General features: G+C 29.9%; 1 protein-coding gene across 2 annotated transcripts; it reads left to right on the top strand.

The window, feature by feature from the left end:
• On the top strand, positions 1–27,585 carry LOC111414454 (terminal nucleotidyltransferase 5C). Of its 2 annotated transcripts, none has more exons than XM_023045805.2 (2): positions 1–510; positions 25,266–27,585. In XM_023045805.2, the coding sequence occupies exons 1-2, from the start codon at positions 319–321 to the stop codon at positions 26,484–26,486; spliced, it is 1,413 nt and encodes a 470-aa protein (XP_022901573.1). In that variant the 5' UTR covers positions 1–318; the 3' UTR covers positions 26,487–27,585. The 2 variants fall into 2 exon arrangements, with proteins under 2 accessions (XP_022901573.1, XP_071051652.1); XM_071195551.1 differs by lacking the exon at positions 1–510 and adding an exon at positions 21,254–21,322.
• The last annotated feature ends 269 nt before the right edge of the window (positions 27,586–27,854 follow it).

The raw sequence follows: 27,854 nt of genomic DNA, 5'->3' as shown, positions 1-27,854 counted from the left end.
CGTTCGCGACGTCGAACCCGGTGGAAGCAGTAGTGCGATCTCGTCTGTCGCGGTCGGACCGACGACGTTGAGGCAGCAGGAGCCATAACTCAATCCTGCCATATCGTAATCTGTGTCTACCTCCAACAAGCAACAGCAACGCGATACAAAAAAAAATAAAACGGGGTGTCCGCATCAATAAAAAACCAAGTGTCTCTTCAATCCGACCTTACGAGGTCGTTCATTTAGTGAAGAACTAAAAAAGAAGTAAATTGTCTTAAACAATTTTTGTTCTTTTTGAAGACATTTTTTTTGGGTTTTCATTAAAAACAAATTAAAATGAGCTCAAAAGAGATACTTGCAATGGATGAAAAGGAGATGTTTTCAACGATGGAGGATTCGGGGAACAGTTGCGGTAGCAGTGTCGTGTCAGATTTGAGCGGAGTTTCCGATCAAATAGACATTTTCGACGGTGTGCAAATTTCTGATTTGGAAGAGTCGGACTTTGAAGATGCGCTGGCGGTTTTGCAGGTAAGCAAACTTTATCTCATCAAAATGTATCAACTTAAAAAATGAGGCTTAAACATTTTTCATCGTTTCGCAACCGATAAGTAACCTTAATTCTAAAATGAGACGAGAGATCGACGTTGAGAGTGAAAGGACGGTTGTGTTGGAATTATGTCACATCTTTTGCCTCTCTCCTCACCAAAGAGAACCAGTCGCCTCACTTAATGCAACAAGTTTTTTTTTCTCTTCTTCTTAACTATGGCTTTTTAACCAATAATACCGATTAATCAGTCATAATCAAAAAAAAATTGTGTTAATTCTATTTGTTTTATTTTAATTTATATAAGTAATAAATTAAAAAAAGTAAGTCCCCAATCTAATCTGGAAATCTTAATTATACGTGGAAAATTGTACGGAATTGTCTAACTAATTTGTGTTTTTGTCCTCACCCGACTAAATTATAGTGAGTTTAACCGGAAATGTGTAACGGCTACGTGCAACTCTACAATTTTTCCATGTCCATAAAAGAGCCGCACAAATTGCTAAATTAAAGCGCATTAAAATAAATTAATTCTTATCGATACATTCGAGACGATAAACTGATTAATTTTTGCGATGTTCTTTTATATTTTGTTGATTAGATCGATTTATCAAAAAAAATTTACCTAATGTAGTTGTTATTTTTAGTTATCGATTAATCGAAACAAAAACGCTTTCTGGTAAATACCCCTTTTAATCGATTTTTTTCAATATTATTTATGCAAAATTGTGCAATATATTATTAATTTAGTTCAGGGCAAATTAATACGGGTTTAGATTAGATTAGAATTCTTCGATATTAATATTATATTATATTATATCAAAAAAAAATCGTCCTTGTCGTAGTTATTACGCAAATTAGGTTGTAAAAAAATAATACTTAATAAAAATTAAAAAAAATCGAATTAAATTTAATTGGTCCATTCAAAATCGTACGCAATGAACAAGCAAGAAATGATTCAACAAACCCATTTGTAAAGTGAGCTACTTAAACGTAAAGATTTACGACCACGAATCGAAATGGCCCCAACACGATAGTACACAATTTTAATTCATTCTTTTTTTTTTCAATCGGTGCTTAATTTGCGTTTACCGATTTGTTAATCGATTGAAATTTTTTCACAATTGAATCATTATAACTCAACCTACGCAAAAACAACTAAAATTTAAATTAAACATGACTTTAAAGTCGAATTCATAATTAATTAACTTTTTTCTCTGATGATGGCATTAACCGAAACTAGTTACACATCAAACATAGTATAAAAACCAGAATAAAATCGTAGTAACATTAAGTTGTTTTATCGTAATATCTTGAGAATCGCTGCAAGATGAAGATATCAAGGTCAAACAGGTGCACATAAATTAAAACTATGCAGTTTTCAAAAAAAGATAGACATAAATAATTAAATACTCGTAAAATTCATGTTTTTGTCTGCCAGAAATATTTATGCGTAATTTAAAGTTATAAGCAATATTAATTTATGTAAAATCTCTTCAATTAAGCAGTGTGGGCGAGTAGAAGAGATACTCATAAACCAATGAATAATCATGTAGGTTCAAATTTATATTACAAAAAGTGAATAGGAGATATTGCAACAATCAAGATCTTCATCAACTACTAAAGAACATCACCCAGAAGGCATTAAACCTTAATTACACAATCAATTTCATTAACTATTAAAAAAAAGTTACTGCCAGAAATGATATTTAACCCTAGAAAGCTAAAGTATCGCAAAAATTACGTGTTCAATAAAGATATACAAGACAATCTGGCGCTGAATAACAAATAAAACTAAAATTAATACTAGACCTAGAACTAGAATCATTCGGCTTTAGCCGTTCGTCTCTCAGGACGGCTAAACCCGAATGTTTCTAGTTCTAAATCTAGTGTTAGTTCTACTTCTAGTAATAAACTTAGACTTTAAAGATGTCCAAAAGTGTCCAGAAGCTTTCTAATGGTCTCTATAGTTATCAAATAATGTTTAAACGCTTTCTAGACAGTTATAAAGTTTTCCAGAAGATTTATAAAGATGTCCAAGAAACTTTTCAATAATTTTTCGCTCGACTCTCAAGACGGCTAATCCCGAATGTTACTAGTTCTAAGTCTAGTGTGTCAGTTCAATAAAGATATACAACAATCTGGCGCTGAATAACAAATAAATCAATAACAACATACAATCTAGCACCATCTAGTGCTTACTAACACTACTTAACACTGTCACTAGAACTAACACTTGAGCTAAAACTAGAATCATTCGGCTTTAGCCGTTCGTCTCTCAAGACGGCTAAACCCAAATGTTTCTAGTTCTAAATCTAGTGTTAGTTCTACTTCTAGTAATAAACTAGGGGACTTTAAAGATGTCCAAAAGTATCCAGAAGCTTTCTAATGGTCTCTATAGTTATCAAATAGTGTTTAAACGCTTTCTAGACAGTTATAAAGACGTCCAGAAGTGTCCAGAAACTTTTCAATAATTTTCGCTTTCAGATGCATGGCTAAACCCGAAACTTTCTAGTATTCTTAGTTCATTTACGTCACTAATGGTGTGAAAAGTCAAAAATCGGTTTCAAGAAGAAAATTTTTGCTGTGTCGATTGCGTTGAGGACTTGTAATTTCCAAATTTGACCTAAACATTTTTTCAATGATATATTTTGACTAATTGTATTCATTAATGTCAAAATTTGTATCTAGAAGTATTTTTTTACAAAATTTTTTTTCCAATTGTAATTTTTACGATTAGTTAGAACGATCAAATAGCATAAAGCGTTGGTGGGTTAAGAAAAAAACTGCACCCACTAAGAATCAGTTCATACTCAGAAATTTATTAGAGGTTCTAAGGGAAATCTTTCTCAATTTAGTATATAAAATAGATAAACATTGGCAGAGAAGAACTAGAAGTGTACAACTCGTTACTTACACATACGATCTTAATATTATGTGCAAAAAGGTTAGGTTAGCACAGCAGAAATACTCAGAAATGAAGAGACATGCAATATGGATCAGATTAGAAAAATGTACGATTCATCAAAGTTCAAAAACTGCAATGGGCAAAGAGACTACAAAAAAAAATTTCAATGCTACAATGCCTAGGAAAAGATCGGTGGGCAAATCTTGAAATATAAAATATCCCACGATTCAAACGGAGTAGATAATAATTAAAGGACTTATTTCCCCTAGAGAGCAAAATGCTGCTACACTGATATTATAAGTCAACATATAACGTTTCTAACGTATAGCCTATACAAGACGGTTGTTTCAACATTCTTGATTTCAGAATAATGTAGGTCCAAGAATATTTCATCTATTCCACTTTCTAGATCTTCATTCATGATTTTTGGGTTAGATTGGGTTAGGTCTATTGCTCCTAGTAAGATCTACATTGGAAAATCTCCTCAAACGTTGACTGCCACTGTCTCTTCATCTCTTTGGTAGTCTAGTTCTGAACTGGTCATTTGTAAGCAAAATTATTTGACATTCTACAAACGTGGTTGTGCAAAAATCTCTCCTAAATCCCGAATGAGCTTCTTATGTCAAAGTTTTAATTCAATCCCACCTGGTCTTTTCTGAGATTGTCCTCAGGAACTTCATTTCTACTACTTCTGAGTCTGCTACCACAAGGTCTTGTGTAGAAAAATTCCTAAAAATGACTTATTAGATGGGGATGTCGTTAACTACCAGCTTACGTTAGACTGGATTCTCTGTGTAGTTGATCTCACAGCCCTCTTATTTGGCGATTAACGTAGTGTCGTCAACGCACATAACGTAGTGTCCTCTTGTTCTAAACCCCGAACTAGCTTCTTATGTCAAAGTTCTTAATTCTGTCCCACTTGGTCTTTTCTGAGATTGTCCTCAAGATCTTAATTTCTTATTATTTTGATTATTTTGACTATTAATAAGTTGAAAAAAATGGACTATCGCCTTGTCGGATTCCACCTGGTGTGAAGATGTTACTTGGTGTAAGATTTTACTTTTAGGCATAATATTAAGATGGCTTAAAATCAAAAATTTCTTGATATCATTGAAGACTTGACAGTAAACTGTTTTGATTTGACTTGGGTTTCTTCCATAATCATAGAAATGTTAGAAGCTTCCGCTCTTTAATGGTTATCAGGAGCTCCTTCCCTATGCCCATCTGTTTGAGCACCTCGCCATTTGTGAGTCGGTGTATTCATGATATGCGACAGAATACGACGATATAACGGCGTTGATACGACTCTCTAGCGATTGATTGAGTGTCAAGCTTTCTGATCCGTAGAGAAGACCAGGAAATACATACTTTGCTTCAGCTCACTTAATCTTAAGAGTAATACAAAAGCTTTTTGACATATCATCAATAATAATGGAACCTCTATTTAAGAAAAAAATGACTTTTTTTTTCTTCTCCTTGGCGTGATTTTCAAGCAATATCTTAGAGTTTCGTCCCAAAGCAGTGCAACGATGTAGAGATCCTGGAATTGGCTGTGCCAATCTATTACAGTCATTCGGCGACGTCTCGGGTCGTTGTCTTCAGAAAGTAATTCTCTGGATTGCCCTAATTTCTTCACTGGTCGTTGCCCAACGAGCCCAGCAGCATTCTCTTGATCATCGCCGCAGATGACTGGCGTTGGCTCGCATGCCACAATTCACGTCCGTTCAATTCAGCCGTACGGCATTCTTGTCTCGAGGCTAGTGGTAACACTTGGACTTCCTGGACGTTTCTTTGTCACAAAGCCTACCTGAGTATGTGTAGTATGTTTGTCGATATCCCCTTCTTGCTATAGATCGTTGGGTAAAGACGATCTATAAGATCTGCAAAGATCTATCTCTGAAAATCTTCTGAGACATGACTACCAGCTGTTTCTTCATCTCTTTGGTGGTCTAGTTCCGAACTGGTTATTTGTAAGCAGAATTATCGGCAAGTCTACAAACGTGGTTGTGCCAAAATCTCTTGTCCTAAACCCTCATTTCTACTACTTCTGAGTTTGCAACCTCAGGGTCTTGTGCAGAAAAATTCCTTGACTTATTTGATGGGGATGCCGTTGACTACCAGCTTACATTAGACTGGATTCTCTGTGTAATTAATCTCACAGCCCTCTTACTTGGCGATTAAGGTAGTGTCCCACCCGGTCTTTTCTGAGATTGTCCTCAAGATCTTAATTTCTGCTACTTTTGAGTCTACTATCTCAGGGTCTTCTGCTTGGGTAGACAAATTCCATGATTTATTAGATGGGGATGTCGTTGACTACTAGCTTACATTAGACTGAAGCGTAGTTGATCTCACAGTCCTCTTACTTAGCGATTATCGTAGTTTCCTCAGCATATTATGCAAATTCATCGATTATTTTGACCATTATAAGTTGGAAAAATAAAATCAAAAATTTCTTGATCTCATTAAAGACTTGGTGGCAATACGCTGTTTGGCTAAGTTTCTTCCATGATCATAAAAATGTTAGATGTGTTGTCTCTCTACCAAGGCTAGCTATACAACTGGCTATAATAGACTGTGATTTTTCCTTTAATGAGGAGTCGGAAGATCTTCTTTAACGGTTATCAGGAGCTTCTTGCCTTCCTTGCCCTATTCGGTCTATCCGTGATATGCGACAGAATACGACGGTATAACGGCGTTGATACGACTCTACCTTTCTGATCCGTAGAGAAGAACGGGAAATACACATCAATGCAGCAGACGCACACGAACCTGCAGGAATTTTTGACCTGATATAAAGATTTTCCAAACGTCGAAAACCTACAATAGCTAAAGCTAAATCTGTATTATATAGAGTTCAATCTCTCTTGAGTCTTTGCATCAGCTCACTTAATCTTAAGAGTAATACAAAGCTACCTAAGCTCCCCCGATGATTGTGTCATCTTCTGACGTCTGTCTTCTGCTTCAGACAAATCACGCATGTTCTTTCGCCCTCCCATATGTGTAAATAAATATAGAAAGATATATTAATGCCTAACTCATTAACGAAACGGCAACAAATATTCATACAATTTCTAATTCTCACAATACTTCTTACCAACAATATTAATTCGTCTCAATATCTATCTCAGTTTGGTTAAAAAATACTACTTCAATAATTGGGAATTAGTGAAAGTTATTAGAAGTAATCTATACTAATATTAGGAGCAATATCAAATATTCTTTTAATTGACCTACATTTTCATCCCCTCTTTTCCCGGTGAAGTTTCTCGTCGCCTCTACAAGTTTCATCGATTTTTCTATAGGAAAGAGGGTAGAGGGTACAAAGAACTTGAACTGGGTTACGAACAATCAAACTAAATAAAATAAAAACTCTTAACTACACTTTAGTTAAGTGTAGTTAACCGTCGTGAATAAATTATTTTAAAAAGTCGTTTACTGTCAATTCGTAAAGTTGAAGAAAAACATTTAATTTAACTTTGTAATAAATAATCCAATAATACAAATTGGTGTTTTAATCAAATTTGTTGCCAAGTTAACTGTTATGCATAAAAAAAATATGTTTAAAAAATATACAACCCAGTCGAGGGTTATCTTAAGATAAGAAATTGTTATACACATTGTTTATAATGTGTTAATAATCAAGAAATTATCATCTGGTTTAGTTATAATTAAAAAAAATTTTTTTTTCGTCGTTTTGAAATCGAAAATTAAATTTAAAATTAATTTTTAATCTAAAACTTATTTTTTTTATGTAGGACAAGATTAGATTAGACTTAAAAAAGATTCATTTTCTATTTCTTCTTCTTTTTATTGATAACAAATTTACTTGATTTTCGCTTAGTATTGATTAATTCATTCATTAAATCGAAATTACTTATTCATTCAAAAAGTTATCGAATAAAAAGTGTTGAATCAATACAAAATTATAACTTAATCTACGTCAAAGACTTTAAACTTCTTTTTAGCATTTTCTTTTTCTCTTTATGCTATTTACGATGTAGGAACCTGACTTTTAAACTTTTCTGTGCCACCGATACTGGCCCACGTCCAAAATACTTTTATATTATACAAAAAAAGAAAGGATGTACTAATTTGGATGTGGTACATTAAACTTTTCACTTACACCGGTTCATTTTCGCCGGTTATTTTAAAAAACAAAGCACGTTAAAATAGTGTTTTAATTATTTTCATTGACCTTGATGGTGGAGTGTTAACACCGAGGAAAATTGAATTTGTTCAAGCTATTGTTTGCGAGTACGTTGTCCCATCGATTGTTAACTCTTTTTGTTTTATGTTAAAGTAAAAAAAATTTTTTATTTGGCATTGATTCAAAAAACTTTCGATTTCAATTTTTAAATCTTTCAAGTTTGTTACTCTTTGAATACATTTTTCGTGAGTCACGCGAATTCTCACCCGATTCTCTCGTCCTACCCGAAAAAAAAACGCACGGGCGCCTCGTCGAAACTTGATGTAGTTTTAAAAATACAACGTTTATTTCTAGAACGGTACCAGCCTCTACGCCAGTTTAACGTCTGAATTGAATGGACTGTTGCCACCCAGATAAAAGTCCTAAAACAAAATTATTTTTTCGTTTCATTGTATTTATCTTGTTTTAAAATAAGAAATGGGAACACGTTTTTTTAGTTATTCGAAGAGCACTCAAAACGATTTTAAAGCGAAATGAATGAAAAATTACTTTTCACTTTAAAAAGAATTTAAGCTAAGATAGCAACCGCATATACGCAACTAAAATAGTTTACCAAATGGAAACTAATTAAAAAAATTATTACTTTGGCTGCGTTATCTTTTGAAAGTACGTCATCCGACTAATTATGTAGGATATCTCTACGTCACGTGCTTTATTGCTTCGATTCCTTTCTTTTAAATTTTTTTCGTGTTTTCTTAAAAAAACAATAATAATAAAAATGATTAGAAATGATAGAGATTAAAATTAGAACGATTAAAAATAAGAAAACTTTGAATTTTGATCTTTGAACCTTTTTTATCCAACCAAATTAGAATCTTATTTGCTGATTGATGAATAACATTTAGTTTATCAGCAACTTTTGTATCAATTTCTTTTATGTTCTATTACATTATTGTTTCATTCTTATCTAGAAACAAAGTTAACACTCACTTTTTAACATTTTAAACGTAAAATGTGCATTTCATTTCTACAAAGACCCATAAATTTTAATGACCAGAGTCACCCCAACTTAAAAGATAATCAGTCTAACAATGTTATAAATTTTGATTCTAAAAATAATCCGCGTTTAGAATTAAAATCTTCGCATTACATTCGTGAATTAATAAAATTAAACTTACCAAATTTTCGTTGTAATATATCAAACCGATTTTCTTAAATCTCCAATAATCTTAAATTCTTCTGTAAAAGTTAGGTTATGTTTTCTGTCAAAATACATTCTCTAATTTAAGGGGAAAAATCACTTTACTGGAATCCACACTCACTTTAAATGAATACTTTGGGAGTCGAAAAACGTATTTAGACGGTTCTTTCGGTTCATTTAGACCTATTTTTTTAAATAAAACTTAATTATATTAGGATGAAGTGAACCGGTGGTTTGAAATGTCAAATAATATTTAACGTGGGTAATTAACGATAGATGGCGTTAGTGTAAAAAGGGATCTTTTTTTATTTGTTTAGTTATTTAAAATTTTTAAATAAAAATAATAAATTACGGGGTTAATTATTAATTTTAAATTAATTACTTACCACTTTTTTCGTTTAATAGATTAAATCGATTTTCTTAAACCACCAACAATTTTTAATTCCCTTAAAAAGTTAGGTTATGTTTTCTGTCAAATTACATTCCCTAATTTAAGGGGAAAAATCGCTTACTGGAATAAACACTCACTTTAAATGAATACTTTGGGAGTCCAAAAACGTATTTTGATGTTTCGTTCGCTTCATTCAAACTTATTTTTTTGATGAAACTCAATTATATTAGGAAGAAGTGAATCGGTGGTTTCAATTGTCAAATATGATTTATCGTTGGTAATTAACGCTAGATGACGTGAGTGTAAAAAGGGATCTTTTTTTATTTATCTACTTATTTAAAATTTTTAAATAAATATGATAAATTACGGGGGTTAATTAATAATTTTAAAATAATTACTTACCATTTTTTTCGTTTAACAGATTAAATCGATTTTCTTAAACCACCAACAATTTTTAATTCCCTTTAAAAAGTTAGGTTATGTTTTCTGTCAAATTACATTCCCTAATTTAACGGGAAAAATCACTTACTGGAATAAACACTCACTTTAAACAGTACTTCGGGAGTCCAAAAACGTATTTTGATGTTTCTTTCGCTTCATTTAAACTTATTTTTTTAATAAAACTCAATTATATTAGGAAGAAGTGAATCGGTGGTTTCAATTGTCAAATATGATTTATCGTTGGTAATTAACGCTAGATGACGTGAGTGTAAAAAGGGATCTTTTTTATTTAAGTCTGCTTATTTAAAATGTTTAAATAAAAATGATAAATTACGGGGTTAATTATTAATTTTAAATTAATTACATACCATTTTTTTCGTTTAATAGATTAAATCGATTTTCTTAAATCACCAATAATTTTTAATTCCCTTAAAAAAGTTAGGTTATGTTTTCAGTCAAACTACAATTCTTAATTTAAGGGGAAAAATCGCTTACTGGAATAAACACTCACTTTAAATGAATACTTTGGGAGTCCAAAAACGTATTTTGATGTTTCGTTGGCTTCATTCAAAGTTATTTTTTTGATGAAACTCAATTATATTAGGAAGAAGTGAATCGGTGGTTTCAATTGTCAAATATGATTTATCGTTGGTAATTAACGCTAGATGACGTGAGTGTAAAAAGGGATCTTTTTTATTTAAGTCTGCTTATTTAAAATTTTTAAATAAAAATTATAAATTACGGGGTTAATTAATAATTTTAAATTAATTACTTACCATTTTTTTTGTTTAATAGATTAAATCCATTTTCTTAAATCACCAATAATTTTTAATTCCCTTAAAAAAAGTTAGGTTATGTTTTCTGTCAAACTACAATTCCTAATTTAAGGGAAAAAATCGCTTACTGGAATAAACACTCACTTTAAATGAATACTTTGGGAGTCCAAAAACGTAGTTTGATGGTTCTTTTGCTTCATTTAAACTTATTTTTTTAATAAAACTCAATTATATAAGAAATGAATCGGTGGCTTGAAATGTCAAATATGATTTATCGTGGGTAATTAACGCTAGATGACGTGAGTGTAAAAATGAACTTTTTTATTTATCAGCTTATTTAAAATTTTTAAATAAAAATTATAAATTACGGGGGTTAATTATTAATTTTAAATTAATTACTTATCATTTTTTTCGTTTAATAGATTAAATCGATTTTCTTAAATCACCAATAATTTTTAATTCCCTTAAAAAAGTTAGGTTATGTTTTCTGTCAAATTAATTCCTCAATTTAAGGGGAAAAATCGCTTACTGGAATAAACACTCACTTTAAATGAATACTTTAGGAGTCCAAAAACGTAGTTTGATGGTTCTTTCGCTTCATTAAAACTATTTTTTTTAATAAAACCCGATATTGGGCTAAACAGTTAAAATTTGACAGTCAAATATGATTTAATATGGAGGTTAACGCTAGATGGCGTGATAATAAAACAGGGTTTTTTAAGATTTAAATAAAATTAAATGTTAAAATTTGAAATTCTCACGTGAACAAAGATTAACTTTCTTTCTTTTTATCTTCAAACATTATAGTTTAATAAATCCAAGTTATTTTAGAAGAAAAATAAAAACTAAATTAAAAAATTGACGCTAGATGGGGGTGAGGAAAATGTCAAAAATAACATTTAAATGTAAATTTTAATTTTCGTCGAAATCGAGATTAATGTTGTCTTAAAAGAATCATGTAGTAATTCAAATTAAAGCGTAAAGTATCTGCTTCAAAATGATGCATGATAAGTTGTGTGTTAGATAATAAAATTTGCTCAGTTTGTCTAATGTGGAAGAAATAGTATTTTAACGGGCCAGGAAGTCTGAGAGCGACCTTAGATACACTTTGTTGAGGCATAAAACCTTATTAATTATAACAAGAACTTCTGCTTGAAGAATGATTATGTCTGAAGTGAGGGGTAAGTCAGTCTTTGAAGCATGGGTGCTTCTAAATACAATGATACACTTTACAAGAATTTGCCAAAAAGATTATGGTAAATGTAAAATCGTTAAAATCAATCGTAAAATCCCAGCGGTTTACTAATTAATTCGTTATTTTGCCTCTCGATCGTTCTGTTTTTCAGTCAAGGTTACGAGTCGTAGAAAATTTTCGAATGCACGTTTTCATTCCACGATTAAAGCGAGTATTTCGAAAACAAAAAAAGATATATCAAAACGAAACGAGATTAAATACATCCAAAATAATTAATGCATTTTAAATGAATTTGCACAAGTATTTTAAGCTCCAAAAAATAATCTCGTGTTATGCTAATATTGACCTGAGATGCAGATATCGAGTACATGCACCGGTTGATGGTGTTTAAAAATAAACTCGTTCTGATACGAAAAAACATTTTGAGGGACAAAACTTTTGATAAAACGTTTGTGATTTCGATATGAAATTAAAGCTAGGAGTTTTTAAAGTGTTTTGTAAGGTTTTGTAGTATGTATTACTTGTAGGGATTCTTAATAAAGCTATACCGAGCGTGGCTAATGTTATTCAATGTCAAGGTGGATATGATAAAATATTATTTTTGCTTTATTTCCTCTAAAAAATGATTGTTTATCTGAATTATATTAAATTTGTGCATAAGTCGACGAGACCAGACAATCCACGATTGGAATTATCAGCGAAAAAAATATTTACATGACTCCGGTTTATCTTAAAGGTCTAATGCACTTCAAATTAAGAGATACTTAATATTTTTTTTTCTTTAAAGTGCAATAACTTTGACGTCAAAAATAAAAATGAATAAAAAATGTGTAATTGTGTATGGTTCGATTCATTTCCTGTGAATATCATCGAAACAGGAAAATTAAAATTCACGTTGACTCAAATTAATTAAACGCAAAAAAAACTAAATCTTTTTTTAACTTCCTCTGATTAAAATTATCGAAAATATGTTTCGCACTCGCAATAATACTAAAAGAAAAAAGAAGAACCGCATAGTTAAAATTTAATATTTAATGTTTCACTCGAACATACCCAACCTAAAGTTTATTTAAAGTCGTTAAATTTTATTATTGCACTCGTTGGAATTATTTAAAATTTTTATTTATATTTTTTTTACGAAATTACACGTAATAATAACAATGCTAGACGACGACAAAATGAAAAGTACGACATCAAGGTCGATTTCGTTTACAAAAAAAAAAAAAATAATACCAATAAAATAGAAAGAATAAAAACGATTAAATTCCGTTGCGTAACGCGAAAAAAAACGCGCAATTTCTCGTTCTATTCATCACGCCAACTTAAACTAACAAAAAAAAAACAACTAAAAAGTAACTATAAAAAAAAAAGAGAAAATTCCGTATTTTAATATGAACTATTTTAATTAAAGCAAAACACAAATTCCTTAACGTTGTATTTTCGATTTTTTTAATTTAATTTTTTTTTGCACAACCAAATTGACCCAATTCTATGTGAACCGATTACCAAATCACATTCGATTCGGTAGTAAACAATATGCTCTGCTAAGTTCAACCTTAGATTCCTTAGCGCTACGATTTTAGTTTAACTTTCTATTTTCGTATTAAGTAAATTTATCACGTCAATAATTTCGTTTAAAAAAATTCATTTCGAACTAAAATAAAAAGCCCTTTAAATATTTTTGGTTGGCAACGATGAAATTTGACAATTTAACTTTATCGACGTGTCAAAAATATTTCAAATATTATTATACAGTGAATTTGACTTGAGATGCAATATACAAAAATATATTTCCATGGAAACCTATTTACTTTATCCCACATAAGATGCAACATGTTAATATAATTTGAAAAACCTCGTTATAACGGATCAATAAAAATATACGACAATCTAGCGCTGATTAAGAAATGAAATTAGACGTAAAACTAGACACATTCTAGACTTTTTAACATAAAATATTAATAATTATGAAAGTTTGAAATCTTTACCTGAATAAAGAATAATTTTTCCTTATTTCCTTAAAAAAATCACTTCTCAATAAGTTTTTTTCTAAAAAATAAATTAAATCCTCAAGAATTTGAAAGTGACAGATAAAAGTTAGGTTACATTTTCGTTTCTTCTTCAATTTCGGGAAAAATCACTCTTAGAGTCCATAATCACTATAAATGAATAGTTTGGGAGTCCAAAAACATATTTTGATGGGGATTTTGGCTCAATTAAACTTAATTTTTCACAAAATTTAATAATTTTAGCAAGTAATGTAATCGTAATGTTTAAATGTCAAAACTGACTTAACGTGGATGGTTGTCGCTAGATGGGGTTAGCAAATATTTAGAAGAGAAGTAATTTTTTAAGATAAAAAATATTTATTATAAAAGTTTGAAATCTTTACCTGAATGAAGATTAATTTTTCCTTATTATCTTAAAAAAATCGTTTATTAATAAGTTTTTTTCTAAAAAATTAATTAAATCCTCAACAATTTGAAAGTGACAGATAAAAGTTAGGTTATGTTTTCGTTTCTTCTTAAATTTCGGGAAAAATCACTTCTTAGAGCCCATAATCACTATAAATGAATAGTTTGGGAGTCCAAAAACGTATTTTGATGGGGATTTTGGCTCAATTAAACTTAGTTTTTCGCAAAATTTAATAATTTTAGCAAGTAATGTAATCTTAAAGTTTAAATGTCAAAACTGACTTAACGTGGATGGTTGTCGCTAGATGGGGTGAGCAAATATTTAGAAAATAAGCAATTTTTTAAGATAAAAATACTAACAATAAAAGTTTGAAATCTTTACTTGAATGAATATTAATTTTTCCTTATTATCTTAAAAAAATCGTTTATTAATAAGTTTTTTTCTAAAAAATAAATTAAATCCTCAAAAATTTGAAAGTGACAGATAAAAGTTAGGTTATGTTTTCGATTCTTCTTACATCTTCAAACGCACGGCTAAACCCGAAACTTTCTAGTTCTAGGTCTAGTGTTAGTTCTAGTTTTAGTGCAATAAAAATATGCAACATAGTGATATCTTATGCTAACTAGCGCTACTTGTCACTGCCACTAGAACCAACACATGACCTAGAACTAGAAACATTCGGGTTTAGCCGCACGTCTCTCAAGACGGCTAAACCCGAATGATTCTAATTCTAGGTCTTGTGTTAGTTTTAGTGACAGTGCAAGTGTAAAACTAGAACTGACACTAGTCCTAAAACTAGAAACATTCAAGGTTAATGTGTTTTATTCTCTTTTTTGTTTTTTGAGATAAATGCATCATGTTTGGACACATTTTAAAGGTTTTTTAATAATGAATACATCATGAAAGATAACAATGAAGCTAGCCAATTGTTATTCAGTGCTAGATTGTTGTATATTTTTATTGAAGTAGTTGAAAGGTTAAATATGCGTATTAGAAAACTACATATATTAGGTTTGCATTCATACATGGCTAGTTATATCAAATTCCCGGAGATTTTTATCCAAATGTCTTGGAATTAAAACATTTTCATTATTCTTCTTCTTCTTTGCGGAAGCTAATAACTTGTTTCATCATCTTACTCCACCTCCTCTCATACTCTCAATACTCAGGATATTAAAGTCCTTATATCGTTCAGGCGGCCTTCACAGAGGTTGTTTGGACGTTGGCTTTCATTTCTAGCAATTTTTACCAATCTATCATTCGTCATCTGTGACATATGTTTACTCCAAAATCTTCTCTTCCCTCGGATCCATCTTACTACATCTACTACTTCGCATTCTTTTCTGATTTCATTACTCCTTCTTTGGTCTTTTGTGTTCCTTGTTATTGCTCTCAACACTCTTACATCGTTTGTATGTGCCATCCTTTTAGTTTCAGCCTTATCAGCTGAGTTCTAACACACGCCTTGTATATCCTCACTTTACTGGCAATTGTATGCACATATTTTACCAAAGATGATTTTTAAGGCACCCACTATCCTAGTTGCTTTACTCATCTGATGTCTCACACTCTCTTTCAAGTTTCTATATGGTGAGATTATTGTTATTCAACTCTAGCTTGCATCGTCGTGGTTCTCTAGCAATTGCCATGCTTTTTGTTTTGGAGGTTGACATTTCCATGTTGAGCTTCTGGATAAGGTGAGGGTGGAGGCGAGTAAGCGAGCGGTGCGTTTTCAGGAAAGGGTGGAAGGTAGAGGGCATTGTAAAATCTTGGGGGAGTGCTACAGACATTTTGAAGCAAGTGGAGAGCAGGGACAGGGATGTGAGAATGTAAGAGAGAAGGACGGCGATAAAAGAAAGTAGGTACAATTCAAAATATAATGAAATTGTAGTAGAGGGGCTACCAAAGTACCTGATATCGGAGGGGAATGAAGAAAAGGCCAACAGATTGGATGGAAGATGAAGAGAGGGCAGATAGTTGAGGAAGGGGGTGATGGATTGGACACAAGTGTTGAGGAAGAGGGCGGAGGGAAGGCGATGGGTGGGGGTCGTGGTGGCAGCAAGGAGACGTAAGGAGACAGGGAGAGACTGGGAAAAGGGGTAGGATTTAGATTAGTCATGGATAATGTTGATCTCCGAAAGGAGATGTTTCTATTTTCATTTTCTATTTTAATGACTCAATGTTAAACTTGGTTGTAGAGTCGCATACCTTGTCTACTTTTGCTGGTTTTTTCATTCCGGTAAATTTGCTCATTACCGAGTTATGATCCGAAGCTAACGTTACATCTACTATTTGTTCTGATTTTAACGCTCTATTCATCAATATGTAGTCTATCGTAAATGCTGTGTCTCTGCTTCCATGGAAGGTGATCTTGTGTTGAGGTTTATGTTGGAAGTACGTGTTGTTGATTACCAATTAACTCATTGTAAGTACAAAATACTCTTATACGAGTATTTCTTTTGTATTCTTCTCGTTGTATTCTTCTCGTTCAATTATTTCGTCCTGCTTGGGTATCTTGTAAATTGTAGCTGCTCGTAGAAATTTAAACCTTCCTGAACTGGCCTTCCAGCATCTGGTGCATAAACAATTTTTCCAGTTTTAACGTCATTTTGATATTCGATGTTAATAATGCTGTTTTTAAAATTCTGATTGATCAAGATTCCCGTTCCTAACCTCACTTTAGTTTCTTTTGGTGTTCCAGAGTAAATTAGTGTCTTCACTGAATTCCATAACCTCATTTATTGTTTTCCTGTCATTCTTCAATCCACTGTGAAGTTAGTTGCCAACATGAATTACAAATCCCCCAAACCTTTTACCAACCTAAAGGTGATATACAATGTAAATAAGCTTTTTCGGACACTCACTGGAAATGGCCTATATTTCCTTATTACAAATCGTAAAGAAAAGTACCTCATTTCTTTATAGCAACCAAATAAACAATTAATTATTTATTAGAATAAATATTAAACGTAGAATTATTAAGATTAGAGAAGCTTATACCTGATGTACACTGTTGTAACTGTAAATCACCACATGTTAGTGACGATTTTGATAACACCTCCTGATGAAGTCCTGATGAATCACTACTTTATTTTTTTTGTTTGGTTGCTGTAGTGAGGGAAACGTCAGAAACGACAATTTGAGTGTCCGAAAAAACTTCATGTATTATTCTTAAAGAAAAGTAACTTCTTCTTTACTCATCGCGTTTCTAGGCTTCGCCTCGATTAGAAAATTCGCGATTCGTAAAGAAAAAAGTATACTTTCTTTACTTATAATACAAATAACTATTTTTGGACATGATTAACATTTTAAATGAAATCGTTTCTACGATACTCAATTTGAATCGGTTCAATTGACCAAAAGCTTTCTAAATTGTCGAAAAGACGAGATAATAACGAAAAACAAGACATAAACCGAATTCCACAGAAAAATAAATTTTTATCATAAGCAAACAATTATAAAGTAACAACAGTGTTATATTTTTATTTGGCAATAAAACGGGACAAACACAAAAATTATAAAAAATACACAACAACTTTGAACGCCTCCCCAGCTCATATCGGTTCGGTACAAATATTTGCCGAAAAATATAAAAACATCATATCTTATTTATGAATACTCTTCAAAAACGATACATATATATATATATATATAGAGCTCTATCTTGTTACATATATATATAACAAGATAGAGTTCCTCCCCATCAGTTTTGCGAAGTGAGAGTGTTGACAAGTATAAAGTTTATAAAAGAAGATACGCGAGCTTGATCGAACTTCAGAATAGCATTACAAACGTTATAAGATACATTGATAGAAGAATAATTCTAAAAGCTACAAAACGTGTGATAAAGAATGCCCGAAAATGTATTGAACAAAACGGCGATGAAAAAAATAAACTCGAATCTTATTTCACAGCCATTTACAGGCAACTAGGCTAAAATGAAAATAAACTGATAATTCGGTTATTTTCAATTGTAAGTCGATATTGCTTGTGACCTTTTTTTCTTTTAAAAATGTTGTACAGGGTGGTTCAAATTCGATGTCCAAATAGGCTATCTCGGAAACTATAAGAGTTAGAAAAAAAGTAGCTTTCATGTCATGATCTCGTTTTTCGAGAAACTTCGTTTTTTTAAATTGAAACAACCACTGATTATTCGCTTATTAAATTCGTTATTTTTTTCTGATTACAAAAATATGGGGTTAGATAGGTCTATTTTTTCTTTGATTTAGAATAAAGCTAAAAATAATCTTTTTTTAGTGTCGTCAAAGAAATTAAATTTACAGTTTCCTGTAAATGACGGTAATGTAACTAAAGATTATTCTACTAAAAATTTATATAAAATTTACTTTATTTTCTAATATGTAACATTCTAAGATATTAAGCTTTTGGTAATTTTCATAATCCATCTTAAAAAACAGGATTTTTAATTTGACACTTTTGACACACTAAAAAATATATGAGCGCCATCTATCAATAATTTATTAAGTCATTTAATAATAATATTAAATATTAATAAAAAATTGTGAAATAATGCAATCTATTCGAACTTTTGTGTAACACAAATACAAATTAAATAGTTCAACAAATCTATTAGTTTCAAATATCAGAAATACGTTTTTTTTTTAAATTTTTAGTTATAATTTACAGGAAACTGTAAATTTAATTTCTTTGACGACACTAAAAAAAATTTATTTCTTGCTTTATTCTAAAACAATAACAAATAGACCAGTCAAACCATATATTTTTGTAATCAGAAAAAAATAACGAATTTAATAAACGAATAATCAGTGGTTGTTTCCATTTAAAAAAACGAAAATTATCATGATATCTCAAAATCTAAAACCGAAAAATTTTTTTTGGCTACGTCATTAAATTCTCTGTAAAAAAGTGTCCATATAATGTCCTAGTTATAATACTCCACCTATAATAATAACCAAGATAATTGCACTTGCTGGTTTTACGATATTTTCAATTTTGGCTCTATTTAAGTCTCCTGTCGGCATACTGCGAGGAGACTTGATTGTTCTCGAAGGATTAGAGTTTTCTTGATCTTGGAGTCTTTTGAAGATGCCGCTATTTTCGATTTGGTCTGTGTCCTTGAGCAAGTTCGTGATCTTGTTCTTATAGTTGTTCTTTTGTCCGCCGGTAGTATGATGAGGTCCTAGTTATTTTGGGCCTGGAGTTTACTTGGAACCAAGTTGGACTTGGGTGGTTTAGCTAAACGTAGTATCCTGAAGATGTCCATTTTCAGAATTTCGACTTTTTGCTTATCCATTGTGGTTAAGCTCGATTCGACGTTGGCAGTTATTACTATGACCGGAATAGTCCTTAGGTAACTTGATGGGCAATTCAACCAGCACACAATATACAGGATGTTCCATTTAAAAATCTTAAGAAAAAGCCGTTTGAAAAACATCAAAAGTAACTAAGCTTTATGAACACGCTGTATAGCGTATCTAATATCTTTGGATACTATCATTTATTTACTCGCTTTGACTATTATCTGACACAGTTTCAAGACAAAATTGGAAAAAATGTCGTTTTTACATCGTTTTTAAAAAGATCCTGCAATTTGGAAAAACAATTGAATATCTCAGGAACTATGAACGCTATGAGTTAGTAACATATACGGTTGTATAAACAAATTTAATGCTATTCATAATGTGATAAAATATATAGGGTGTTTCATTTAAAAAAATCTACATACCCTCCGTTACGCTTAAATTAAACACCCTGTATAAGGGAAAATAATTTTACGTAATAAAAAGTGGTGAGTCAAACAACTTTTATATAAAACATTTTTTTCTTTCTCAAACCGTTTAGAAACAACTATCGTCCGCATGGATAATAATAACTCACCCTATATGTATATTATACAGGGTGGTTTAGTTTTTAATCGGGAAACTTTACCAGGATGTAGTACTTGCAAAAATAACACAAGTTTTTTATATAAACATAGGGTCGCAACTCTTTTGTTTTCGAGCTATGAGCGATCAAAGTTGAGCAAAAATTTTACATTTAGTTTTGTATTTCGGCTATAAGTAAAGTGTAAAATTTGAAACTTTGTACGTATTTACTACTGGTTAAGACCTTATTTTCAAGCATACCTTAAACTTCCCCAGCGCCCTCTAAGAGGATGAAATTCATCACCCCCTTGATTTTTTTTTAATAACTTTTTAACGCTATGGGATATTAACATAAAAAAATATGGGTTTTAAAGCTCATTTTTTAGTGGTCCTTTTTTGTCTCTTTAGTATTTTCGTTAAAGCTAATAGTTTCCGTGTAAAAAAATAAAATATCGTGCCATGTACCACTTTGTTTAGGTAAAATTATTCTAAAAGTTGGCTCTGAGAACTTGTAAGTTTTATTTACAGTGAATCCTCATAATTGTTGATGATTATTAATCATTTATAAATAAAATTATTAATAAAAGATAAAATGTACTTTTTCGTAGCTCGGAAACAATTAAAAACTGAACCACCCTGTATATATAATGTTTTTAACCTATTAAATTAAAATGATAAATGTTTTTAAAATAGAACACTAAAAAATTGGGGGAGATTAAACAAGTTGTTTTAGCTCCCCTGATTCTGGCCTCAAATCAAATCAAGATAAAATCGCGAAATAAAAATATATTTTTTTTAAACCTAACAAAGATAAATAATTTATCAATACCATTAACGATTTTTTTTTGTTTTCCGATATTGAAGTTTTTTTTATTACGACTAAAGAATTTAATACTCCCTATCTTTTCTTATTATCTTTATTTATTGTTATTATTATTTTTCCGCGTTATTAAATTGTTATTAAAAAGGACATCCGAAATCTTCGATAAAGATAAACCGGAAATTAAACGACTCTAATCGAGCTAAATCAAATTTTAACGAAACGATTTCCGTATTATTTATTAATTTTTTTTTAAAAACAATCCGGAAGTATTTTTTATAATAAGATAAGATTATAAAATTATTTTGCTTTGTAATCTCGTTTTAGATTAATTTTTAAACACACGTTTTTTTAAGTAACGGAAATTTCCTAATCATTTTTTAATTATTCCCAAAAAAGCCGAAACGATTTTCTTTAACGCCCATTCATGCAACCTACGTAATACTGGCGTCGTGACGTCATTTACGCGACGCCCGACGAAATTGGTATCGCCATGACGACGCCTGAATTTGCGTCTGCGCCGCCAATGGATTTCGACGTCGTTTTCCAGACGGAGATCAGTTCTCTGCGTCGCGACGCTTTTAAAACAGGTGGCAGTGAACTAATTCGATCGTTTTTATTTTTTAAACATCAATTTAGAACATCATAACATGTGTGTAAGTCAAAAAGATTCATATACATAATTATATCCCCACTTTTTATTTGTAATTTTTATAAACAAATTATTTTTTTTGGTTAATTATCATATTTTTATGATTTAAAATCAAATAAAAATAAGATTATTTTAGTTTATAAACCACCGGTTTCGTAATAACACTAATATTATTTACGAAAAATGCGGTTTTAAACGATTCCATATGTTCCTGCGTGAAGTTTCTAGAATGTTCGAAAATATTTTCATTAAAATGAATAATAAGTAATAAATATCGAAGAAAAACGAATTGTTTGATTGGATTTAAATAAACATCCTTGCAAAGTTAATTGCCTTGATGTGTAAAACACAACTTACGTTACTAAAAGCTTTAAAAGCGAAAGAGAATTTATTTCTATCGCGATTCGATCTTGACACCTTAACTGTTAATCTAGCGGAGATAAAATGAAATTAAATCTTGATAAAAAGCGATTTCTTAAAAAAGAATTTTTTGTTAAAGGTTCTTTTTAATTTCAAAAAGTGATTCCGGTTTATCTTGAATAATAACCTAGATTATATTCAAAATGGCGACTAGGTTTTTAGGTTAGTTAATTTTTTTAATCAAAAATATTCCAGTTTCAAAAATTAATTGAAATAATTTTAATTTTTAACTTAAAAATCGTGATCTACATTAAAAATCCTTTAAAATGATACCAAACACGATGGGTTTATCTTAAAAACAAGTCAAGTTTATTTTCAAGATGGCTACTTAACTTTTAGGTTAACTTTTTTGTGTTCAAAGTTAACTCCATCGAGTTTGCACTCATTTTAAATGATTTTTCGTTTCCCACAAGAAAATATTAATTAAAAAAAGATTTTAAGTGAAAAGATCATGTTAGGTTACGTTAGGTTGAGTTGAAAAAAATATTTTTATTTGAATTTAATATAAAAAATCATAATCTGGATTAAAAATCCTTTAAAATGACACCAAACACGACGGGTTTATCATAAAAACAACTTAGGTTTATTTTCAAAATGGCGACCTAATTTTTAGGTTATGTTTATAGTTTTTAAAGATAACCCCATCGAGTTTGTACTCATTTTAAAGCATTTTTCATTTCCTATAAGAAAATAACAATTAAAAAATATTTTAGTTATAAAATCAAGTTAGGTTGAGATGAAAAAATTTTTTTTTGGAGTTTTATGTAAGAAATTATAATCTAGATTAAAAATCCTTTAAAATGATACCAAACACGATGGGTTTCTCTTAAAAACAACTTAGGTTTATTTTCAAGATGGCGACCTAATTTTTAGGTTATGTTCATAGTTTTTAAACATAACCCAATCGAGTTTGTACTCATTTTAAAGCATTTTTCATTTCCTATAAGAAAATAACAATTAAAAAATATTTTAGTTATAAAATCAAGTTAGGTTGAGATAAAAAAATTTTTTTTTGGAGTTTTATGTAAGAAATTATAATCTAGATTAAAAATCCTTTAAAATGACACCAAACACGATGGGTTTACTTTAAAAAACAACTTAGGTTTATTTTCAAAATGGCGACGAAATTTTTAGGTTATGTTTATAGTTTTTAAAGATAACCCCATCGAGTTTGTACTCATTTTAAAGGATTTTTTATTTTCTGAAAGAAAATGCCAATTAAAAGAATATTTTAGTTAAAAAGATCAAGATAGGTTAACTTAAAAAAAATATTTTTATTTGAATTTGATATAAAAAAATCATAATCTAGATAAAAAATCCTTTAAAATGACACCAAACACGATGGGTTTACTTTAAAAAACAACTTAGGTTTATTTTCAAAATGGCGACGACATTTTTAGGTTATCTTTTTTATTTTTAAAAATAACCCCATCGAGTTTGTACTCATTTTAAAGCATTTTTCACTTCCCACAAGAAAATGTCAATAAAAACTATATTTTAGATGACAATAATAAATTAAGTTGGGTTAGGTTGACTCAAAAATCATATTTTATATAAAAAAAATCATAATCTAGATAAAAAATCCTTTAAAATGATACCAAACACGATGGGTTTATCTTAAAAATAACTTTGGTGTATTTTCAAAATGGCTACGTAATTTTTAGGTTATCTTTTTTATTTTTAAAGATAACCCCATCGAGTTTGTACTCATTTTAAAGCATTTTTCACATCCTACAAGAAAATGACAATAAAAAAAATATTTTACATGACCATAATAAATCAAGTTGGGTTAGGTTGACTTAAAAAAAACTTATTTTTGATTTTTATTCAAGAAATCATAATCAAGATAAAAAATGCTTTAAAATGATACCAAACACGATGGGTTTATTTTAAAAATAAGTTTGGTGTATTTTCAAGATGGCTACGTAATTTTTAGGTTATCTTTTTTATTTTTATAGATAACCCCATCGACTTTGTACTCATTTTAAAGCATTTTTCATATCCTACAAGAAAATGACAATTAAAAAATATTTTAATTAAAGATAATAAATTAAGTTGGGTTAGGTTAACTCAAAAAAAAACTAATTTTTGAATTTTATTCAAGAAATCATAATCTAGATAAAAAATGCTTTAAAATGATACCAAACACGATGGGTTTATCTTAAAAATAAGTTTGGTGTATTTTCAAGATGGCTACGTAATTTTTAGGTTATCTGTTTTATTTTTAAAGATAACCCCATCGAGTTTGTACTCATTTTAAAGCATTTTTCATATCCTACAAGAAAATGACAATTAAAAAATATTTTAATTAAAGATAATAAATTAAGTTGGGTTAGGTTGACTCAAAAAAAAATTATTTTAGAATTTTATTCAAGAAATCATAATCTAAATAAAAAATCCTTTAAAATGATACCAAACACGATGGGTTTATCTTAAAAACAACTTTGGTGTATTTTCAAGATGGCTACGTAATTTTTAGGTTATCTTTTTTATTTTTAAAAATAACCTCATCGAGTTTGTACTCATTTTAAAGCATTTTTCACTTCCTACAAGAAAATATCAATGAAAAGATATTTTAATTAAAAATAATAAATTAAGTTAGGTTAGGTTGATTCGAATAAAAACAAATTTTTGAATTTTACTCGAGAAATTATAATTTATATTAAAAATCCTTTAAAATGACACCAAACACGATGGGTTTACTTTAGAAAATAACTTAGGTTTATTTTCAAGATGGCTACGTAATTTTTAGGTTATCTTTTTTATTTTTAAAAATAACCCCATCGAGTTTGTACTCATTTTAAAGCATTTTTCACAACCTACAAGAAAATGACAATAAAAAAAATATTTTAATTAAAAATAATAAATTAAGTTGGGTTAGTTTTATTCAAGAAATCATAATCTAGATACAAAATCCTTTAAAATGACACTAAACACGATGGGTTTACCTTAAAAATTTTTTTTTCAAGATGGCGACTATGACAATCTATATTTATAGGTTATCTTTTTTATTTTTAAAGATAACCCCATCGAGTTTGGACTCGTTTTAAAGGATTTTTCATTTTCTGTATGTTAATGTCAATAAAAAACGATTTTGTCCAATTTGATTATGTTAAATTTAAAAAAAATTGATGTGGAAGCCTAATCTAAAGTAAAAATGTTTTAAAACGACATCAAATGGGTTTATTAATCTAAAAAAAAACTGCTGGAATTTTCTTAAAATGGCGTTGAGATTTATCTTGGCTTGTAGGTTATCTTTTTTATTTTTGAAGATAACCCTGTCGTGTTTGTACTCGTTTTGAAGCATTTTTTATTCCGAATATGATTTTCCACGTGAATATATTTGTGCTTATATCAATAGATAAAACTATCCACTTTAAATTGCACTAAATCTCATTTTTGATGATAAAATTGATTTATTTATAAATTGGAGATAGTTTAATTAAGATTTTTATCAATAAAAATCGTTATCTTTTCAATTTTTGTTATTTAAAATGTAACTACAAATAATTTTTTTATTGTTTCAGTGTTCACCTCTTGACGAGCCCGAATCAAGGCACCGTCCAGACTCTGCACCCATAAACATTTCGAAACCGATGGATTCGTCCCAACAACGTCAAGCAGTCCTTAGTTATGAACAAGTGCGTAAATTAAATAACGTTATGGATGAGATCGTCAGCATTCACGGACGTGGAAATTTCCCAACATTAGAAGTAAGACTTCGTGATCTTGTAACGGTCGTTCGAAGTAAATTAGAGGCGGATACAGCTTCCGGTGGTGCCGGAATGAGAGTGCGCGATATTCGTTTAAATGGTGGCGCAGCATCGCACGTTTTAACAACCGAACCACAACCATATAACGATTTGGATTTAATTTTCGGTGTCGAATTATCAAGTGGAAGAAATTACGATCGCGTTAAATCCGCCGTTTTAAGTTCGCTATTCGATTTATTGCCAGACGGTGTCAGTCGAAAAAGGATATCAACGTGTAGTTTAAAAGAAGCTTACGTAAGCAAAATGGTTAAGGTAAACGACGGTGATAGATGGTCTTTAATTTCGTTGGGGAATTCCCGCGGGCATAAAAATGTCGAATTAAAATTCGTCGATACGATGAGGCGGCAATTTGAATTCTCCGTGGATTCGTTTCAAATAATTCTTGGGTCGTTATTGCAATTTTATGATTGTAGTGAATTACCGATAAGTGAAAATTTTTATCCGACTGTAAACGGCGAGTCTGTTTATGGCGATTTCCAAGAGGCGCTTTATCATTTACAAAAGAAATTGATCTCAACGCGGCACCCGGAGGAAATTAGAGGTGGTGGTTTGTTAAAGTACTGTAATTTATTGGTGAAAAATTATCGACCCGCTAATCCTGATCATATAAAAACGTTACAAAGGTACATGTGCTCAAGATTTTTTATAGACTTTCCCGATATTGGCCAACAAAGAGCTAAACTTGAGAATTATTTATGGAATCACTTCGTTGGGGCCGAAGAGGAGAGCTTGAAGCATCAATACTTGATGCTGCTGAGAGAAGTCGTCGAAGAATCAACCGTTTGCTTAATGGGCCACGAGAGACGACAAACTTTATCGTTAATAGATAACTTAGCATGGCAAGTTCTTTGCCAGGATCAACAAAGAATGATGACACAACCTCAACCAGTTCTTTATAACGGAATTATTTATCATCCAGTGATACCTTCAACGTGTTATTGCCCTTGTAATCCTAACTGGATGCAATGCACGTGATCGTTTTAAAACGAAAAGTTAAAATTAAAATTAAAATTAAAAAAGTCTACCGTCACATTCCGTTTTTTTTTAAATTAATTAATTAAGGTATCTCTAAAAAATATTCTAAAAAAAAAGATAAAAAAGTTAAATCGAAATCGATCGGCAAAAGATTTTTTCTTGTACTAGGACGTAAAAAATATCTAACCCACCTCTTTGTTTTTGGAAAGTGGCTGTGACAATATTAAAAACAGTTTCCGATCGAAATCAGCCAAAAAAGCCTAATTCTAAAAAAAAAAAAGTATTAAAATTTAATAATTTTTAATTTTCCGGTTAATTTTTGCGTTGTATGTAAAAAAGAAGTAATTAAATTAACTAAATGGAAAAAGAAACGAAGAAATCCGACGAAAAGTATAAAAAATACCTTATTTTTATAATAAAGTAGTTGTGTATTTAAAAATTAAAAAAAAAAAATAATAAAAATAAACATGACATAGATTAAATTGGGGTCTTTAACCTTTTACATAAATTAAATTAATTTAAATTTCAAATTTTCCCGCCGAATATAAATCTGCCAACTAAAACGATAAAAATCACTAAAATTTTTGTTTTAATGTAAAAGGTTTAAAAGAAAAATGATTTAATTATAATAATAAATAAACGAAAAAAAAAAAAATGGTATTGACTGAACACAAAACTTGTAGAAATCGTGTAATATTATTATTATTCTATTACTATAGTTATACGTTTAAAGTGAAAAAACTTAAAATTAAGTAAAATTTAAATAAGGAATAAAATAATGAATCATTTATAACCATTAATTATTATTAAGTAGATTTAAAAAGAAAAAATTAACGAGATAGTTATTAAAAAAAAAATTACCAAAACCGACAAAAAAATATAAAATAAAATATCTATTTTCATTGAGATTATAATTAAAAAAAAAATATATTGTAATAATATTATTGTAAGTATGAGAAAAGAATACGTGATCCTAATGACGATGTATATTTTTATTCTAAGCCCTTTTATACCGCATATTAGGGCCTACTTATACAAAGTATGTAATTGTATATATAAAAGTCAAAAAGAAATGTCAAAAATAAACTCTCCAAAAGAATGCGTATTTAGTTTTTATTTGTTTAGTTCTGAATATGCATTCGTGTTAACAAAAAAATATAAACTTTTTATTTCAAAAAAATAAAATTGTTTTATTTATAATAACCCTTAATTAATTATTAATAATTTAATATATTAAAAAGGTAAGTAATAAATTTTATTATTATTATTATTATTTTTCCCCGAAATTGAAGAAGAAACGAAAACATAACCCAACTTTTATCTGTCACTTTCAAATTTTAGAGTATTTAATTTATTTTTTAAAAAGAA

Source organism: Onthophagus taurus, chromosome 3 (assembly GCF_036711975.1).
Source record: "Onthophagus taurus isolate NC chromosome 3, IU_Otau_3.0, whole genome shotgun sequence".
Classification (NCBI taxonomy): Eukaryota; Metazoa; Arthropoda; class Insecta; order Coleoptera; family Scarabaeidae; genus Onthophagus; species Onthophagus taurus.
This window is presented reverse-complemented; position numbering and strand designations above follow the sequence as displayed.

What these genes read in the sequence shown, in the direction of transcription:
- LOC111414454 (XM_023045805.2), top strand. Translation starts at nt 319, where the DNA reads ATGAGCTCAAAAGAGATACTTGCAATGGATGAAAAGGAGATGTTTTCA. An exon ending in ATGCGCTGGCGGTTTTGCAG is followed by an intron (nt 511 to 25,265) that starts GTAAGCAAACTT and finishes TTATTGTTTCAG; the next exon opens with TGTTCACCTCTTGACGAGCC.